This window comes from Myxocyprinus asiaticus, chromosome 33 (assembly GCF_019703515.2).
Source record: "Myxocyprinus asiaticus isolate MX2 ecotype Aquarium Trade chromosome 33, UBuf_Myxa_2, whole genome shotgun sequence".
Lineage (NCBI taxonomy): Eukaryota > Metazoa > Chordata > Actinopteri > Cypriniformes > Catostomidae > Myxocyprinus > Myxocyprinus asiaticus.
This window is the reverse complement of record NC_059376.1, coordinates 13,196,189-13,217,567: the sequence shown is the minus strand read 5'-3', so window position 1 is coordinate 13,217,567 and position 21,379 is coordinate 13,196,189. Positions and strand designations below refer to the sequence as shown.

Below are 21,379 nucleotides of genomic sequence, written 5' to 3'. Positions count from 1 at the left end.
TCCACTACAGAAACAGATTCACTGAAGAAGGGAAGAGGAGCATGACAGAGAAAAAGAAAGATAATAAGATGGCAGATAAGGCAAATGGTAACTATTGAAAATAACTAATACTTAAGAGAAAGCAATAGCTTAAGTTTAAAGTGAGTTATTGTTGCCCTGTGATGTTTTGGAAGTCACATTTGTTTGCAAATTGAACGACAAAATGAAGATTAAAAAAAAAAAAAATGCTTGCTTGCTTATTCGTCATTTTTAGGGTAGATAAGTCTTTTGTTTGTTTGTTTGATTTTTTATTTAACTTTTTCTGTGCTCATTAGGCTGCATGGTTATTTATTTCATTTTTAAGCAAATAGGCCTATATTAATGTAGCCTATTATCACAAAATAATTCAAACAAACTGAGTTTCCAGTTATTTAGAATAATTCATATGATTTAATAACCAATAACTAATATTATAATAGATTATGTTATATGTGTAATTTAACGGTAAAGATGGAAAGCTTTATAGGTGTGATGCGATTTACACTTGGACTTTCCATAACTAAAAATGACTTTAATAGTGAACAGTGGCCTCTAGTGGCTGCTCAGAGCTATTGCAGTCGCTATGAGTAATAAACTGGGAAGTCCCTGCGGGGATTCCAGCCTGTGATATACATTGCAAAAAAGAGAGAGAATAAATCAGAATAGAAAGCGAATCATTACTCAGAAAAGAAACTGTATATCCACATACATTTTTGGTTGATGCATTTTTTCAAAAGAGCCAAACGAATGATTTACTATTTTCAAAAACAACGTTTTTCAATTAAATAAAATGTTTATATTGCTCATAGACCACCCAAAAACACGAAAACAAACAAACATGCAAAAATTAATAGGTAATATGTTGCAAAATGGAATTGAGTACACGTGTTTGTGCGGGTCTCCATAAAATTACTTCATTTTACAATTGTTTATGAAATTTAGCTTCCCTTTTGGGCTGGGCGATATGTAAAAAATAGTTTTACTTTAAACGCTTTACAAATATCGCAATATTTTAAAATTATATGGTCAACCCCCAAGGTCGGTGAATATTTTTGCTTTATTGATTATAAAAAAAATAATAATAAAATAAATAAATAATAATAAAAAAATAATAATGTTGCCAAATGTGTGTTCTTATCGAATGTGTTTGTATTACGTTTTGGTAATACAGTTAATGCTGCCTAAAGAAAATAAAACACAACTCAATTTTAGGTTCAAGGTGAACGTGTCTTGTATTACTTTATGATTGAATCACTTATGTATTTGTTTCTTTAATACAAAGATATCCGTTCTTTAAAATATAATCACACGTTTCGTCTTAAAGTCTCACAGGTCGCCTTCCACAGTGGCTGGGAGTTCATTTAAAACAAATCCGCATTTGGCGGGAGTTCATTTCAAACCTTGTTCACCAGGAATAGGCTGTACGACAAATTCGGGAGAAAGGAAATCAAAACAGTGTCACTGACTTCAAGCTTTCAATCGCACCCACACTTACTACAGGAAAATGATCTCTAGAAAGTTTTAAACGATCATGTGTTGGTGAATAGTGAGACACCTGGCGAGCCACTTGATTTTTAACAAAGACCCACTTGTGGCGCGCGAGCCATAGGTTCCCGACCTCTATATCGTCTTCTCTTTGCATGAATCTCTTATGACAAACTTCTCTTTTCTTTTCTCCAGAATCACACTGCTTGTGTCACAAGGGCGGCAGTCTGGAATCGCTCTCTTTCCACGCGCACGTGAAGGGGCGACTGATAACGTTGAGCGAGGGCGGTCGGCGGGCGACCAGGGATGGCTCGTCTTTCTGCAACGGTCTGGTGTTCAGCGGGCGCCCGTTGAAAGTACGGGAGAGGGTGCGCCTGCGAGTGGTCGAGCGCTGCTTGAAAGATTGGCACGGCTCGCTGCGGGTCGGTTTTGCAAATGTTTTACCAGAACTGACAGCTTTACCCCAACTAGCTATCCCAGATTTAACCAAATATCCGCAGAATACAGCAACTATAGTTCCCGAGGACATCTGTTGTCCTGGATCAGAGTTTGAGTTCTGGCTGGACAGGAATGCACATCTGTGCATACGGAGCTCTGATGGGACAACATACACGAAGCCGACCACTCTGAATACCCACTGGCCCATCTGGGCGATAGTTGACGTCTATGGAAAGACCAGCGCAGTGCTGCTGCTTGGTGAGGGGTCTTTTACCTTGTTGTACCATCTAAATACCATGGTGCATGAATATGGTAATCAATCAGTACCATGATAAATATCAAAGTAGCTTACTTCCACAAAAGGCTACTTGTTTGTAATGGAGAGATGTAGATGTAACAGTGTATGTTGTTCATCTGTGTTATAGGTTCCAAAAAGGAGGGTCTGTTTCGCACCCATAGGTCCTGTCCCGCTCTCACACACATCAAACACACCAAAGACAATGGTGAGGACATCAACAAAGAGATGCTGGACAGAACAAAGAATCAAAAGAGCAACCGTCACCTGGAGAACACAGGTAAGAATCATAAAAGAGTTAACAAACAGTGTTGTAAACCATTATGTTCACACCCACTAACTTAGTAAATTATGTCAGTGTAAGCCCATTTTCTGGTCATACATTTAAAAAAAAAAAATATTAGTCTATTTGTTGTATAGGGATGTCAATTTTCAGACATTTTCATAATCGATCGCTGTGGAAATTAACGATCGATTAATTGTTAATGTTAATATCGCAAAACACACATGGAGGACTCCTAATATGTGCATTTAGCCTATTGTTTAAATTTTAATTAATACACCTAAAGAATGCAAGTATTGCCATTTTCCTCTTAAAATATTCTTAGTTCAGTGTGTTTTAATACAGTGTATTTTAAGGCTATTTTTAGTACACATTTGTGCATTTGTCCTGAAATTAATTAATCGAGGATGGATAAGCTTAATCGATCAATTATTGGATTTTCGATTAATCATTAACATTGCATTATGTACAGCCTGTGGGTTAGCAATGGATTGAAGTTTTTGTGTGTGTGTGTGTGTAAGCACTAAAATTAACTACATTTTGAAGAACTATGCATATAAGTGGTTACTTAGTACACACATTCAGTGTTAGCAAACGTTGCTATACAGCCCACTGGACAGGTCAGCTCAGAATATAGGCCCACCTTGACTCAAGATTATGTAGTTCCATTATTATTGACTGCTATACTGTATGTATGTAGTTTAACCACCTAATCTTTTCCTCTTTTTCCCTCAGATTTAGACGCAGAGGACTGTGTCGTGTGTTGCAGCGAGGTGTCAGACACTCTTCTGAGCTGTGGTCATAAATGTGTTTGCACTGTCTGTGCCATGAAGGTTTACAACATGTTCGGGACCTGCCCCTTGTGTCGCCAGCGCATATGTTCCATCAAGGATCACTAGTGGGCATATTAGCCTGGTTGTTGGACTTTATACATTTCTGAACTGCTGTGGTACTCTTATGTTGGATATAGGTTTATCACTGCACCGTCCAAATGTTGTACCACACCTCTCTACTAAATACTAGCTCTGTTTGGTTTGTCTCTTTGGACAAATGCATACTACATGAATGAATGTTCAATGTTAACATAAATGTAAAAAGACACATAATAAGATGATTCGCTAAATGTATTGTTTCAATTTGATACATCGAATATATGTATGTATGTATGTATATAAAATGTAGAAATCTGAAATGTGTTTGTACATGATTGTACTAATATAAAAGAACAAAATCTTGCCATTGGAACTAAATTATTCTATGTTGTAAGATATTTTTGTAAATATGTATTATACAGGTTATATTATTATTATTTTTTGTATTTTTTTTTTTTACAATTTATATTAAATATTTTTGTAAGCAGCGTTGCATGACTATTCTTAAGCATTCACCATTCAAATTATATTAAGAGCGACCTGCAGTACTTCATATCTCCGCTAGGTGCCACTATTGATTTAAAGAAAACAAACTCCAACTGAATCGAAAAGTCTTTAAAAGCACCATATCCTGCGGCAACCACCTTACTTGTTGAGGACAGCATGACTTATAGGTTTTCTTTGAAGCAAGTGTACAAAACTTTTGTTGAGGCATATTATAATATCCAAAGGATCGCCAATGCAGAGTCTAAATTTAAAAGTGAGTTCTTCCCCTCTCGCGCCCCTTTATGGAAAATAGTAGCCTACTAGAAAATGGCCAGGAAGGGTGGAGCAGAGGAATTACGGATTTGGGCGTGAGAAATGTAATGTATGTGAAAAGCGTCATATCTTGTTTGGCAGTGGTCAGTTTGCATGCATAGTTGCTAGGCTGCCAGATATTAAACTCTGCGCTGTTTGCTTCAAAGAATATCGCAGATTTGATGAACACAGAATGAATTTAGACCTATTTTTGTAATGTAGCGTTTTGGTAAACAATTTTGAAATAATCCGAATATATGATTGCACTTTCATCATATTATTTAAATGAAGAAGTAAATGAATTAATAATGAATAGAAATAGAAAAAGAAACCGACATGAAGAGCAAAAGGCTTTATATCTCAAGCAAAGCCTTTTGACAAGGCAACGTTTTAGGGTAAGGTTAATTGGTTTATCTACCCTGAAGTACAGAGATCATCAAATGAACCAGAGTTTGATGAATCTTAAATGCACAGGGTAATTAGTGGAATGGCCCAAAATGAATTCATGGGTGTTTACGTTGAATAATTGCTTCAAGGGGAATGCAAATCTTTGGTGTTGTACCTGTGTGCATCACTTGTCTTGTCACAGGGGTGTTTTGCAGTGGTCAACAGGTATTATAGATGTGGTCAGCAGCATTTAATAACAGAGACCTAGTCACATAAGACAAGGAAATACAGAAGAAAATGGGAAGAGGGAGAGAACAGTGAGTGGGACGTGACCTTTGATTGTTGATCACGTTGTCTGACTGTTAAATATTTATTTTGGATGGAGGAACAGAGTCAGAGGAGAAAGAAAAGGAGAGAGGGAGAGTGCCGGAGACAGAGGGATCTGAAGATCCACTTATGGTTTGCTCATTTTGATAAAGAAAACAAACATCCTCTTAAACCACGAGCATCACAGGTGTACATCACAGTAAGTGTTATCCTTGGGTCAATAAATAAGAGTAACTCCAGTTCTTTTGTTTAATTTGACAGTGACAATTGTTGCAATTTTTCTTAAGTTGATATAGTAGCAATACTTTTCCACCTTGGATAACTTTTCTCTTTAATTTCAAAGATGGTCTCTTTTGTAACCCATCCAAAACCTCATTTCAGTTTTGTAAGTTTGCAGTTGAGGAAGATGAGGCTCTTCCTCTCATTTACCTGTTTTCATCTGTTGTGCTTTAGATTCAAGGGAGATTTGCGTATGCAGGTGGATATGGAAGGTGTTGTGGGTAAATTGTCTTGAGTAATCTCATTCATGTGAATTTACGTTTAGCTGGAATGTAGCAGTGAATGTAGCAGTTCCTCAGAAGTGTGCAATACACATTGCATATTTTTATCTAATGGACCATCATGTAAGAACAGTTGCCAACAAGGTCTCAGCATGACAATGAAGCTGTCAACGTTTAGCAGTTTAACCGCAGCACTGTACTCAGTTGTGTCAACACTAGCTGTGATGTTGATGACTGATTTTGTATCAATTTTGGTCTAACAATATTTTGCCAGCTAAAAGCCATAGCGTCGGGATTCTAGTCGGTCAGTTTGAGAGCTACTCTAAATCACTTGTTAGTAGTTTCCTAAGGCAAGCATCATGTTCAATATTGCTCATATTTAGGGTTAGAGATATGAACAACACCCTAACCCCAAGTATTCATCTTCAGCAACATGATCACACAGGGAATCATCATGTTGTTACCGAAAGTTCTGGTACCCTGAAATCGACCCCATTCTGCCAGGTTACTGACAAGCGGCATCCTGCATCAGACGTTTTTTGCATCAATATAAAAGTGTTAAACTTTTCCTGTGATGCCACTTGTAGTGTTTTGTGCGGGCAGTCTCAGAGACACTGGTTCTGGTCCTGTGGAAGCCAGGAAGTAATTCACATAATGATGAGCGCAATTCGGGGGTTGCATTTTTCCTCTAACGGTTAAGTTTAAGGTTGGGGTTGGGGTTTTTGAAAAAAGCCTTTATTATTAAATTTTTTTTGTTATCACATTATACATTTTCATATATACAGTGAAATGTCTTTGTTTTCACATATCCCAGCTAAGGGTCAGCCATGATATGGTGCCCCTGGAGCAGATAGGGTCAAAGACATTGCTCAAGAGCCTAACAGTGGCATCTTGGCAGTGTTGGGGCTTGAACTCCTGACCTTCTGGTCAGTAACCCAGAGCCTTTAACCACTGAGCCACCCCCTTATCACTGGCTGTGATAAGCACAGACCGATTTCAGCAGCAGAACATTCGATCGACTGTTGCCGATTTCACAGTGAGATGAATCAGACATCGGAATAACTCGCCCTGCACCATTTGTGCTACAAACATACAGTAAGTGATACCTCAAATTATGCGACTTGTTGAAGAGAGGTGCATTTGCTTTTCTTAGCATTTTCTAAGCCTGTCGAACAATGAAATGGGTGAAAAAATTCCATAGATTTATGGTACATTGAAGGAGAGCCCAGAGCCAGTCCAAATCATGCAAGAACATCATAGAGATTTGGAGGTGGGCTCCTTTGACTAGGGGCATTAAGTAACCACCTAGCATTGCCCTAACAACCACGCTGCAACACACTGCCAAGTGCCAAGCACTCAGAACGTTCTAATTTTTGTCAACCAACGGCCATAATTTGAAATGTGTTTTTATGGTTAATATTGAGAGTTTTATGTGCAGTGCCTCATCTAGATGGTCAGTACTGTTCCACAGCAGTTTAAATGTCCTCTAATTTACTGTAGACATACTGTAAGTGACCACTAAACCAAACTGCCAGTGGAAATAGTGAGTGTTCTGTAGCTGAGCTAGAAGTACATGTTAGTGATTTTATTTGGTAGTAATGGGTGTCATCACATTCTGTGCTGCTTATGTTTGATCTGATTCCGAAAAGAGGGCACATCCCCAGAAGACTCTCAATCACAAGTAAATTTACCTGGTTTCTATTGAAATATTACAGTTTGCTGATCTTAGGTTAGTCACTGACAATATGATTAGATTGTAGGAGACCCTGAGGTTGCAAGCTGTGTTCAGTTGTTTGACAGGCAGAATAGCATTGGAGAAATAAGGTTACGGTGCACATTAGTGTCAGAGTGAGAGAAATAGAGTAAGTGTCCTCCAGTGAACAATTAACTGATTTATTTTCAGATCAAAAAGGCCGCTTGTGTGTGTGTGGAATGGGAAATGCACTCATTTGTTCTTTTGATTTTAAAACACAAGAGGGTGTTTCTCCTCTGCCTGCATGGGAGTTTCTATTATTTCCAGCTGTGCATGTTCGGAGTTTGTGTGCATGTTTGAGTGTGTTTGAGTACTGGATGGAAACTATTACAGAGGGTTGGACTTGTTGGACACTCAGAGTTTCATGTATGATTCTGGCTTGCCCAGAACAGTGTATCACACACACACACACACACACACACACACACACACACACACACACACACACACACACACACACGCATATTGGTGCGGCTATCCTTATATTATCTCTCCATAGACATAATGATTTTTATACTGTACGATCTATAGATTCTATCCCCTAAACCTAACCCTCACAAAAAAAATTCTGCATTTTTACATTTTCAAAAAAACGTCGTTTGGTATGTTTTTTAAGCGATTTGAATTATGGGGACACTAGAAATGTCCTCATAAACCACATTTATAGCATAATACCCTTGTAATTACCAGTTTGTAACCTAAAAAAATGTCCTCGTAAAAAACCCAAACCTGCCCACACACACACACACACACACACACACACACACATGTTGGTGCAGCTATCATTATGAGGACTCTCCATTGACATAATGATTTTTATACTGTATGAACTATAGATTCTATCCCCTAACCCTAACCCTAAACCTAAACCTAACCCTCACAGAAACCTTTTTGCATTTTTACATTTTCAATAAAACATCATTTAGTATGTTTTTTAAGCGATTTGAATTATGGGGACACTAGAAATGTCCGCATAAACCACAATTATAGCATAATACCCTTGTAATTACCAGTTTGTAACCTACATAAAAGTCCTTGTAAACCACCTAAACCTGCCCACACACACACATACACACACACACACACACAAAGGCTGAGTCACAGAATCGCAGAAAAGTGCAAACGCCCCCTTAGCAAAAAAAACAAAAAAAAACACAAGTGGCTGTAATTCTCTCTGTTTCTTTCTACCTTTCTCATTCCAGGGAAACGTCTACTCACAGTAAGTACCAGACTCTCACTCTACTTTCTATTACACAGCAATATATTTTTTATCTTGTTAGTTGTGCTTGCTAAGGCAAACATCACTGTTACCTGTTGCTCTTAGTGTTAGGGGTTTAAAACCCTAACACTAAATATTACATTTTGACACGTAACTCATCCCACACTGTTTGTGTTATGGACATGAACAATACCTCAAATCACATGGCTTGTTGAGGAGTGGTGCGCTATTACTTTTCTAAGAAATCTGACTCAGAATTTCTGAATAAAACTGGCAATAAAGTCTTCTAGACTTACTTTGAAGGAGTGACCTGACAACAGGTAGACAGTGGTCATTCATCCATTAAAACATCAGTCACATGTGCTGTGTAGAAGAGCATTATGTGTACTGTTATTACTTTAACAAGCATTTGTTTTATTGGATCTGAGGTTACTTGAATCTGATTGGTCAGGATTGAAGTTCTATAAAACTTCATTTGTAGATGACCCTTCTTAAATAATTGATTAGGTTTAGGTTATTCTTGTTCAGTGAACACATTTCACAATTTTGCATCTGACTTCTTCAACTTTCAAGAACAATCAAATGTCATGATTTCGGACAATTACTTTTTAATACATTTTACGAGTATATACAGATCTTTAGCAGCATTGTCTGGTTATTATCAAGGGTAAATATTTATCACTGTGGTAAACCAAGTTCCCTCTTATGCAACACTTGAGTCATGCTGTTATTGCTGCTGTGGTTAGCTGGCATTTAGAGTATCCCATGAGTCTTCGGTTACATTTTGTAACTATTGGTGCAACATGTTGTCTGTAATTTTACTGATTCGATAATTACATTATGCAGACAAATCTTTTCAGTCTTAGGATTTATATTTCAGGGGATGGATTTGCACTTGTTAGGGATTATTTATAGGAAAACTAAACAAAACAAAACAGTAGGCTTCCTTTTATATCCTATCCTGCCCTCTATTTGGTTTGTTTGTATTATTTTCAGAGCAGAATTGAACCTTGTCCCAACGAAATAAAAACCTGACACTTAGACAGTACCCATCACAAATGAATCTACAAAATGCCCAGATAAGTGAAAAACTTTCAGATCATTTTCAGGACAATTCTGTTATATTTTAAGATGATGCAACAAATGATGAGCGGGATTCATTACTTTCACACTGAGAATTTTACTAGACACAACTGGCTGTCAAACACATATTGAGCTACGCTCATCTAGGGATGCACAATACCGATCCTGATCCGATACCAGTATTTTTTATTTCTTTTTCTTAATCAGTTTAGAATATCTATACCTCACTTTGTGGAACTGATTGGGAGTACTCTTATATGTAAAGAAACCAAAAACTCTAACTACATATTATTTCATTATAAAATAGAGAAAATTTAAATAAATAAATAAATGTGTAGCCTATTAAGAAAAACTAGATTTTTTAAATAGTCTTCTGGATAATGCAGCAGCAAAATTTAAGTAATTCCAATGAAAGTCTCTTTATGCATTTTTTCCTCTAAAAGTAAAGGCATGTTGTTCTGAAATATGCATGTAGCATGTACAGTAGTACTCTTCACAAATTCTTTCCACTTGTATCTGCACTTAGATCTCTGGATTTAGATCTCTTTCTTTTGTTCACTTCAGTTGTAATAGGATATCAGTTCACTTTTTAATCACAGTTATTTTTGTGAAACCCTATCAAGTTAAATATTATTGTAATTTAATAAAAAAAAAAAAAAATATATATATATATATATATATATATTCTTAATAACAACAGCAGCAATAATAATAAATATTATAATTTTATTATACAATTGTAATGTATTTCAGTCATAATTTCTTAAATTTAAAACCCTGGGGCTTTTAATTCCAGGAAGACTGCGAGTCTGTTTGTGGGCTAGATAACAGAAGTTGAATAATATGCTTTTCATTTAAAATCAGGTTAATTTCTTCACCAATTCTGATCTCCATGCATGTTATAAGCGAACCAAACTATCAAGCAACGACATTTGAGATGTTATTTGTGTGTAGTGTGGTACTCACATGTTGTACACCACTCTGAGAGTAGAAAACAGTAGCGCGTCATCAGCCCGCACGTTCGTGACAACAGAGCACCGCTCATCAACTGAAGCACGCTACGCATGCAGACTATATATTTATTTATTAAACGCAGCCTTTTGAGATTCACAAAGCTATCTTTTATCTTCAAGAGACTTAAAATGCACAAGTCATATGGACTACTTTAATGGTGCTTTTTTTTATTCTTTCATGCCATTTTTGGAGCTGGACTGAAATGACAATCACTAAAACATGGTATTAGATTTGAAAAGTTTACTTTCACATCATTGCTTCTTCATCAAACACCAATGTAAAATGTAAATCAAGTCAATCACTGAAACACCAGTGCTACTTTGAGTAACAAAGAACATGTATAATATGTATGTGTACACCAGAGTTTCCGTTAGCCAGTAAATACCAGTTTTTGACTGTTAAAACGTTCCAATGTCTGACAAATAAAAACATTTTAACACAGGGAAAATATTAACATGAAGCATCAGCAACCCCTTTAGTTGATGCCACAAGTGTACAGTGTGACGCCATCCCAATTATGACAGTGCTTCGCTGCCACAGAGGTTTAATTTTCCCGACATCTTGCAAAGTCCTAATCCGCGACTACAGCGGGTTGCATCCTGCTGGCAAAATCAGCCTGCATTCTCGCATGCCATTTATTGTTGCACTATTACTAATAATAATAGAAAGGTTGAGGTATACTAAAGAAGTGAGTGCAAAACTCCAAAAAATGGATGAGGTAAAAGGGGGTTGAATGAGGTCACGGGTCACTATAAACCTGAGGTATGCAATTAAGGGTTAAGCTGTTCCCACATCTCAGGATTTTTTTGTCTTATTTTTGTCAGACTGACACACACAAATATTTGCTCGCAGCAGGAGATCAGCCCTGAACAATTGCCACTAATAACAGAACTGTACACGCCTCTCATTTATTCAGCCCTCTCTCCTTTCCTCTATTCACACAGATTCATCACTTACTCTTCCCCATCCTCTCAATGACTTACATGTATTTCTCAGTCTCAAACACTCAAATGTGATGTGTGTATTTCTGTCTATGTTAAAATACATTCTTCTTTGCTAGCTTAACATGCAGAGACAACTATAAGTCAGCCATTTGTAGTATGACTTTCCCGAAAGTAAAACACTGTGGATCTGTGGCACTTTCAAAACATTCCTGTGTTTGTTTGAGCATCCCGACCAACCCGACACAACAACGTTAAAGGAATAGTTTACCCAAAAATGAAAATTCTCTCATTATTCACTTACCCTGATGCCATCCCAGATGTGTATGTCTGTCTTTCTTCATCTGAACACAAATTAAGATTTTTAGAAAAATGTTGAAGCTCTGTAGGTCCTTATAATGTAAGTAAACGGGTGCCATCAGGCTTCTGGCTATTTGACAGTCCAAAAGGCATATTTAGGCAGCATAAAAGTAATCCACACGGCTCCAGTCGATCAATTAATGGCTTCTGAAGCAAATCGCGTTGGTGTAAGAAACAAATCGATAATTAAAACTTTATTAAACTTGACAGTCTTCAAGTGTTCACGCAAGAAGTCGGAAGCACGTGCTTTGTATACAACAGAGGAATGAACGTCACGCGAGAGTTAGTTAATTTCACATTAACATCCCAGCGCTGGCCAGAAGCAACAATGTTAAGTTAAAAATGTTTTAATTATCAATTTGTTTGTTACACCAACCTATATCGATTTGCTTCATAAGACATTAATTGATCAACTGGAGTTGTGTGGATTACCTTTATGCTGCCTAAATATGCCTTTTGGACCATCAAATAGCCAGCAGCATGATGGCACCCATTTACTTGCATTATAAAGACATACAGAGCTTCAACATTTTTCTAAAAATCTTAATTTGTGTTCTGCTGAAGAAAGACAGTCATACACATCTGGGAGGGAATCAGGGTAAGTCAATTATGAGATAATTTTCATTTTTGGTTGAACTATTCCTTTAACTCAACTAATGGCAGGAGTATGGGGTGGGACTATCTATTTAAAGTTTTTATTGACCAATAGCAGACAGGGAGAGTGTTCAGGAATTACTTTTGCAATTCTGCCTGTTGATGCTAATGGTGCAGAAATTATACACTTTAATTTTCTGCACAGTACACTATTAGATCTGTTTTCTCCTCTTCTCTTGTCTGGTCTCCTCTCATCTTTCCTCCTCTTTAAACTGTCAGTTGTGAATGTCTTTTTGTCTCCCGCCCCCTCTTTTGCAATAGTCTGGTTGGTGTTTGGCAAAAACAACTATTCTACCCCTTACCATGCAAACACACACACTGTAAGACTGTACCGTTTAGGACTGGTTTGCTCTACCGAGCCAAACCACTGAATTATTAAGAACTGTCTGGCTCCCCAAGATCTAGTGGGGCCTAGACAGACTTGTGGGAAATGTCACACATGCATGTGTGAAAGAGTTCAACATGTAGTCAAGAATTCACTCTTTTATATTTACACATTTATTCACACACAGTTAAAACAGCTAAAGTATAATAGCCCAACATTCATACACCGATCAGCCACAACATTAAAACAACCTGCCTAATATTGTGTAGGTCCCCCTCGTGCCACCAAAACAGCGCCAACCCGCATCTCAGAATACTATTCTTCTCACCACAATTGTGCAGAGCGGTTATCTGAGTTAAGGTAGACTTTGTCAGTTCAAACCAGTCTGGCCATTCTCTGTTGACCTCTCTCATCAACAAGGCATTTCCGTCCACAGAACTGCCGCTCACTGGATGTTTTTGGTTTTTGGCACAATTCGGAGTAAATTCTAGAGGCTGTTGTGTGTGAGAATCCCAGTAGATCAGCAGTTATAAATACTCATATTATAAAACCAGCCCATTTGGCACCAACAATCATGCCATGGTCAAAATCACTGAGATCACATTTTTTCCACATTCTGATGGTTGATATGAACATTAAATGAAGCTCCTGACCCGTATCTGCATGATTTTATGCACTGCATTGCTGCCACATGATTGGCTGTTTAGATAATCGCATGGATGAATGTTGGTGCCAGATGGGCTGGTTTGAGTATTTCTGTAACTGCTGATCTCTTGGGATTTTCACACACAACAGTCTCTACAATTTACTCTGAATGGTGCCGAAAACAAAAAACATCCAGTGAGCGGCAGTTCTGCGGATGGAAATGCCTTGTTGATGAGAGAGGTCAACAGAGAATGGCCAGACTGGTTCGAACTGACAAAGTCTACAGTAACTCAGATAAACGCTCTGTTCAATTGTGGTGAGAAGAATAGCATCTCAGAATGCTATTCTGAGATGTGGGTTGGCGCTGTTTTGTCTGCATGAGGGGACCTACACAATATTAGGCAGGTGGTTTTAATGTTGTGGATGATTGGTGTATGTTATCCTGCCTTCTGTTTGGTTTTTATCAGTTTTGTATTATGTTTAGAACTGAACCTTGTACTGACAAAATAAAAACGACAGGGTTCCACAGTTATGGAAAATCTAGAAAATATCAGTAAATGTAAAAATTTGGATTTCCAGGTCTATTATCATTTTGTTGCTTTTTATAAGGGTGGTCTTGCCTAATGGTTAAATATGTGGGCTGGTAAGGATTCTAACGAACGGTTGTTGGTTCGAACCCCACAGGGGTGATCCATGATTTAACACTGTTGTACCACTGAGCAAGACACTAAAACCCAATATTTCCTGTGGCTCAACTGGTAGAGCATAGCAGCAGCAATGCTAATGTAATGGATTTGATTTCCAGGGAATTTACATACTGATAAAATGTGTAGCTTGAGTGCACTGTAAGTCAATTTAGATAAAAGCATCTACCAAATGAATAAATGTAACATAAATTTCACAATATCTTGATTTTTACATATTCTAAAGAAAATGTGAGTGTTCTGGCTCACTCAGCAGTCCCTGTCATGATAATATAGTGATGCGTGTGGTTGCTACAACATTGCTATCTGTTTGCAAAGGTGTTGAGTGGTTGTTGATGCATTGTGCAAGCACTAGAGAGCGTTTGCGAAAGTCTCCATTTTCAGTGAAGGAAAATTCCTTTCCAGTGTGGATGTGTAAACATAGCAAAGTTTATGCGTTTTCAGCTGAAAACATATTAGTGTGGACTAGGCCTTAGAGTGTTTTGGGTGGTTAGTCAAAAAAGCCCACTGTAAGTCTTTACCCTGATAGCACACATACATCAACCAGACATCTTTTTTTTTCCTCCAATTTTCTCCCCAATTTGGAATGCCCAATTCCCAATGCGCTCTAAGTCCTCGTGGTGGCATAGTGACTCGCCTCAATCCAGGTGGCGGAGGACGAATCTCAGTTACCTCCGCATCTTATAATGTGGCTTATTGAGCGCGTTACTGTGGAGACATAGCACGTGTGGAGGCTTCACACTATTCTCCAAGGCATCCACACACAACTTACTATGCGTCCCACCGAGAGTGAGAACCACATTATAGCGACCACGAGGAGGCTACCCCATGTGACTCTACCCTCCCTAGCAATCGGGCCAATTTGGTTGCTTAGGAGACCTGGCTGGAGTCACTCAGCACGCCCTGGATTTGAACTCATGACTCCAGGGGTTATAGTCAGCATCTTTACTCGCTGAGCTACCCAGGCCCCCTAACCTGACATTTATTTGATGTTTCTATTTCATCTGAAAGACGTTTTCTTTTTTAGGCTGTTTGCTCATCTGCAATATGCCTATAAGACGTTTCCTCTCGGATGTCAAAATGACATTCAGCAGATGTCTTGGAGATGTTTACGATTTAGGATGTATGCAAATCTGCTCTTATCTGCAATTACCAGGTTCCATTTTCCTGCTAAGAATACATTTTTACTCCACTGACTGTCAAGTTTAGTTTAGGGAATGTTACGCATTCTCTCATGTGCGTGTATTGTTGTCTTGTGAGAGTACGTGGCTTTGTTTTGTTTATGTATCGCCGCGTGTTTCTCTGTCTTGCGTTATACCCCACCTCCTTGTTTGCCCATTATTAATTTATCAGTCACACCTGCCCTGTCTTGTTAACCTGTTGATTTCTCTCCCTATTTTAGTTTCCTCTTGTGTGCTGTCCAGTGCCAGTTCGTCATTTGTGTTTCCGTTTGGTCTTGTTGGTCGGTTTATGTTGGTCCTGTTTTTGATTCCCCCTGTTCGATCTGGTCAGTCCTGGTTCCCCTGTTACCTCAGCCCTACAACCTGGATTTACGTTTCCTCTATGGGGTAGTTTATGTTTATTATTTTTTCCCCCTTGTGGGAGTTTGTGTTTGTTTTTGTATTAATAAATACCTTTATTTTTAACTCTGCGTTTGGGTCCTGAGCCTCATCCTTCTCTAATTCCTGACATACACAGAATATTTGTACTTTAAAAAAAAAAAGAAAATAGAAAAGTTGAGGAAAAATTAGAATAAAAATGGTGAAAAATTTTAAAAAGAAAATGGTGATACATAAACTTTACAAATGAAAGTTTTCAATTATTATTCTTATATTTCTTATTATTATTTCTGGCTGATTGTGCCTAGGTCTTACGTGCACAATACAGAAGTCTTGACGAGGAATTTCTCTTTCTGTGTCACACCGAGTATGACCTCATCATTTCTCAAGGAACATTGTACCTGTACAGTGACAAACTACAGTCACCCTATTGATCATTTAGCAGTTTTGCAGAAGAGGACAGAACATAACATGTCTGTATTGTCATTTATAGATTTTTAAAGTTAGAAGCAGTGCATTTTGGTCAGGATTAACATTGTAAATTTGAACAGGTTTATGTTTGAACTTATTTGATTGTTAAAATATAGATTGTTTTTAAACATTCCCCCCCATGTTTCATTGAAAATCTATACCAACCTGGTCTGGTTTACAGTGTTTAAAGGGGGTTTGGGTACTTTACAGCACTTGTCACACCTGATTGTGTAACCAGTCCTGCTCGACCCGCTCCAAGCGGAATTTGAACTGGGGTCTCTGGCATGGGAGGTGGACGTGCTAATGAGGAGGCTAAAGGCTACAGCCTCTAGTGTCAGTTGCTAATGTGCCTCTTGAGGTCAGGGGAGTGAGGTTTGCATATACCGCATAGCTATCACGTACCAGCTGGCTACCGTTACACTCACCTCCCTAAACCTCACTACCGTCTGTGTCACAGCACCACTGTAACTGGCCCTGCTCCCAGTGGGCCAACCAGCATGGGAGGTGGGCTTGCTAATGAGGAGGCTAAAGCTTCTAGCCTCAGTTGCTAGTTAGCCTCTTGAGGTCAGGGTAGTGAGGTTTACACATACTGCACAGCTATCATGTACCAGCTGGCTCCCTTTACACTTGGCCATGTTGACTTAAACCAGCTAAGACCATCATATCAGTTTAGTCTGGTTTAAGAAGTCTGAAGAGGTTATGTTGCACTGTTCACATGCTCTGACACAGTGTTTATTTGTTGATTCCCTGTTTTTGGCCAAAAAAAAGTAACTTTTTTGCAGAGTCACTTTAAGGAACATTCTCTTTTTTGTGGTTGGCCATATATGGCCAGACATTCATAACTAGTGGCTTATAATGGCTCAACTTAGAGAAGAACAGTGGGGTGGGAGGAAAGGACAGATAGAAAGGAAGAGCATTAGGAGGCGACGTTTTTGCCTTTTTTATTCACAGTTCTTTAACCCCATGCTGTGAAATATTACCTTATAGCCACAAAAGGCTCACTGCCTATTCAAATTCTCTTTAGTGGAGACTGTCAAAAGTGAGACTGGCCTCTGTACACAGTTTACACATTACCACAGCAACCCTTGTCAACTGGTAAGTCCTCTATTGGTGGAGAGAGTGAGAGAGAGAGAGAGCATGTGTGTGACAGAGGTTAAGTAGAAAGCAAAAGCAAGTGTGTGAGAGAGACAGAGAACGTGAAGGAGAGAGAAACACAAAAGAAAAGGAGCACGCCGTGCTTGAAGGGTTATCTTCTACAAAGCAGACCAACTGGCGCTTTGGGAATTGTGTGTGTCATCCTGAGAAATCTGTGCGTGGCATTACTGTCACACACATACACATCCACTAAACTGGTGAGTTAATTTTCCATCTGAGAGTCTTCAGCCTGTTGGAGTTGAGTTTACTAACACAGTACAATTCTGTAAAATGATCGTGTAAACCTGAACTCATTTATTCTTTTTGCCTCAGGCTTTGATGGGGTTTCTTTAAAGTGGTAGCCCCACCGCACTACCCCTGAAGTTGATTCTTAGCTCTCTTTGAAGGATTAAGAGTCTTTGGTGAGATTTGTCTAAGTCTTTCCAAAGCAGGGAAGGAAGGAGAAGCCAAAAATGTGAAGTCTTTTATGGTGTACTGCTTTTGCTGGAATATTTCTCAGTATGTGTTGTCAATAAGTTGGTCTCAAATGCTTTTTAAAATACTGAAAGTTGCACATGTTCATAACTTGATTTCAGTGAGGCAGTTGTGGTTTTGCCCCTGATGAATTTGCCTGTTCAGAAAGGTGATTTGTTTACATTTGTTAAAAGTGATATGTCTGCATTGTAATTTGACATCTGTTACACGTATCTAGATTTTATCCAGTTACAGAGGGTTTTTCTACATAGGCAAGATTCACAGAACAAAGAAATATTCCAGACTGATCGCACAGTACAACTGGAAACAGTAGGTTGACTTTTCTCTAGCTAAAATCGGTGTGCTCCACAGAAGATAAACAAACAGGAGCCGATGCAAAAATGTCTGATAGGAGATGCCGTTAGTCAGTGAGTCGGCATAATGTGGCCGATCCTAGGGTACCAGAACTCTCGGAAACAACATGGCGACTTCCCGTGTGATCATGTTGAATATTCTGTACATTAATTCAGTTTGAGGCAGGGTCAGAAATTCAGGGCTTTGGGCATAAATGTCTCAGATATTTAAAATTGGGGTGCCAAAGGCCTCGTAGTGAATTACTGTATTTTTAAATCTGTTTTAATGTTTGATATATGCCATAGTATTCTGTCTAGTTTTTGAGCTTAGTGTAGCTGTCAGATATCTGTATTACTAAAGATATGCCATCATAAAGGTAAAAAAAAAAAAAAAATATTACTAGTCTGAGGTGAGAGCATATTATGATTTGATGTATGGTATGCTGCAACAAGTTTGGATACAATTTCTTTTTGAAATCATAAAAAAAAACAATTAAAAATTACTGTGGATTTGTCTAGTGTATCAGTCACAATCTCTACACTCAAAAAAGAATTTTAAAATGTACATTTTTAAATTATACGCATTTCAATTTGATAACAAAATTCCATCAAGTTGAACTGAGTAATCTTAATATTAATATCTTAATATTAATACTTAATCTTAATATTTACAAAACTAAATATTAACTAAATAAATGTTAAACATTACACAGTTCAATTTGATTCAATCAATTAAATGCGTACATCCTTTTGCCAAAAGCGAGTTGTGAAGCGAGTTGTTTTCAGCATACAGGCTGTAATATAGTTAAGAGGAATTAACATTTTAGAAACTGAACCCCACAACCCAAGCCTAAAACCTAAACCTAACCATCTGTGGAGTAAAAATGTAATGTTACGGGGGAAAATGCAACTTCCGAATCACGTTAGTTCATTTATGCGGGCACATTTACTTCCTGGTTTCAATGGGGAATCAAAACCCGGGTCTCCCACGCTGCTGACACAATGCTCTTCTGCCATAAGGGAAGCCCATTTTACATATACTGTAGGTATGAAAAGTGCCGTCAGATATTCTATGGAGATGTCTTACTGATTAGGATCTTCTTAAATTGGTCCAAACAGGTGTTTCATAGCTGCTGTGCATTGTAGGATGTATTTGATTTTGGATAGTCTCTGCCCTTTGCCATATGAAAAACATTGAGGAAGAGCCCATTTAGGCTCATCACTTTCAAACTCTTTGTGGAGTCAATCCCCCTTGAGCAGAGCGATGCAGGACCATACATGGTGATCAGATGGGCCTGTCTCAGATTAATGTGTGCATCATATAATAACCAGAGATTGTAAACAGAGATACAGCAGATCCTTGTATGGTGTCTGCTCGCATTCATCAAGAGACCAAGAGCAACAGAACAGCAAACGAGACTGAGCTGAGAGTAGCTAGTAATGAGAAAGTAATAACTTAAAAGACTAGCAGGATTGGATAGCAGGATGAAAATAGATAAGCTCTCTTGTGCATTCACCTTCATTTGTTTAACAAAGTGGCAAACGATTTATGTGACTCATTCAGATACAGTTAGAGATTGGAAAGAATTGCTTTTACATATTTGAAATTGTTTTACAATTACTTGCAATTTTCACAAATTAATTTGAATGATTCACTATGATGTCACACACAAATAATCAGTCACAGTATATGTCTCGGTATTTATACAGTTTCTGTGTGTACAAGTAGCCTATAGATATAATGTCAAGCTTGTAAATTTTAAAAAGAGAAGCACAGGAAGTGACTCATCTTGAACAAATCTGCTGATTTTATATATCTGCTGATGTATTTATATAAACTACATAATGGAATGGTCCATCTTATCCAGTGCAACAAACAAACCAGCCCACATTCAGGATATTTTCCAAATACCGTTCTGAAAATGAATGGAGATGCAGGGTAAAGTTCATCTAAACACTCATCAGGGAATAGCGTGCAAGCGCTCTTACTAGTCAGTTGGGATTTACCAATATGGTCAAAAATTTACTTACTTAAATTCTACACATGCTTTCCAGTGACTTTAATGGAGAGTTGGTTAATGATTGCCCCCCCCCCCTTTAAAGCCTCTGTCTTTAAGACCTCAAGGACTCTAAACATCTGCAAACTCACCTCAACACTTTGGTGTCTTTCCCATTAGATAGGCAGTGCTCACTTCAAAGCCTTAGTGACTGTGACAAGGAGGAGGGTGTGGCCAGGCCATGAGGACGCACGCCCAGCGCTGAATTGTCCTAATCAGCCGGAAGGTGGATAAAGACGAGCTGGAGGTGCCAGTTCAAAAGAGAGAGAGACACACGTGGCCGCTGTGTGTGTGTCTGTGTGTTTATGTTGTTTAACTTTATTTATGTCATTAATGTTATGTTGACTGTTCGGCCGGTTCCTACCTCCTCCTTGCCTATTTTGAACCCCGTTACATTGGTGCCAAAACCCGGGAAGGAGGAGGGATGCGCCGTCGTGGAGTCCTTGCTGTTGCTGTCCGCCGGGAAGCGGAGGAGCCGCTGCCGTCCGCCAGAGGATTGAGTAGTCGCTGCCATCCGCTGGGAGCCGGAGGAACCGCTGCCATCTGCCAGGAAGCAGAGGAGCCATTACCGTCCACCAGGGTTCAGAGGACTCACTGCCGTCTGCCAGGGGAGGAGCGGCTGTCATCCGCCAGAGGGCGGAGGTGTGGCTGAGGACCAGGCGACGCGTGTCCGGGGACCGGCAAGCAATTTTTCGCTCTCTCCTCTCTGTCTCTCCCCCTCGCTCTTTCCCTCTCCCCTCTCCCTCCCCTCATCTCTCCCGGGGCTCCAGAGAGGGGGGAATATCTGCCGGCAGAAGGATGGCCAGAAGGGCAACACCTCCCTTCCAGGAAGGTAGGGGAGTATGTCAAGCCGGAGTTTTCCCCGGCCTGAATCGGGCGGTGGGGGAGTGTGACGAAGAGGAGGGCGTGACCTGGCTGTGAGGATGCACGCCCAGCGCTGAATTGTCCTAATCAGCAAGGAGGTGGATAAAGACGAGCCTGAGGCACACGTTTAAAAGAGAGAGAGACACACGCGGCCACTGTGTCTGTGTCTGTGTGTTTATGTTGCTTAACTTTATTTATGTCATTAAAGTTATGTTGACTGTTCGGCCGATTCCCGCCTCCTCCTTGCCTATCTTGAACCCATTACAGTGACCAGCACCTTAGTTGTCCAGTAAATATAATACTTCACATCCTCTTTATCAGGTTCAAAAGCTCTATCAGTAGACTAATTGGCTGGCTGATGGACAA

The 21,379-nt window shown here is 39.0% G+C and overlaps 2 protein-coding genes across 9 annotated transcripts in view; both read left to right on the top strand.

Annotated features, from left to right (window-relative positions):
• On the top strand, window positions 1-3,859 carry LOC127424317 (E3 ubiquitin-protein ligase NEURL3-like). Its single transcript, XM_051669387.1, has 4 exons — window positions 1-87; window positions 1,699-2,199; window positions 2,367-2,516; window positions 3,255-3,859. The coding sequence occupies exons 1-4, from the start codon at window positions 42-44 to the stop codon at window positions 3,416-3,418; spliced, it is 861 nt and encodes a 286-aa protein (XP_051525347.1). The 5' UTR covers window positions 1-41; the 3' UTR covers window positions 3,419-3,859.
• Window positions 3,860-8,363: 4,504 nt separating this feature from the next.
• The window catches only part of LOC127424304 (vinexin-like), a 69,773-nt gene continuing 56,757 nt past the window's right edge, over window positions 8,364-21,379 (top strand). For 2 of the 8 annotated variants that reach the window (XM_051669362.1, XM_051669357.1), the window contains exon 1: window positions 17,251-17,483. The gene's annotated coding sequence lies outside the window, so the exon portion shown is untranslated. The other 6 variants (XM_051669364.1, XM_051669360.1, XM_051669359.1 and 3 more) reach the window with 5 other exon arrangements.

Excerpts from the sequence above, each read along its gene's own strand:
- LOC127424317 (XM_051669387.1), top strand. The coding sequence starts at position 42 with ATGACAGAGAAAAAGAAAGATAATAAGATGGCAGATAAGGCAAATG. Across the intron at positions 88-1,698 it reads GATGGCAGATAAGGCAAATG|AATCACACTGCTTGTGTCAC; the intron begins GTAACTATTGAA and ends TCTTTTCTCCAG. Across the intron at positions 2,517-3,254 it reads CCGTCACCTGGAGAACACAG|ATTTAGACGCAGAGGACTGT; the intron begins GTAAGAATCATA and ends TTTTTCCCTCAG.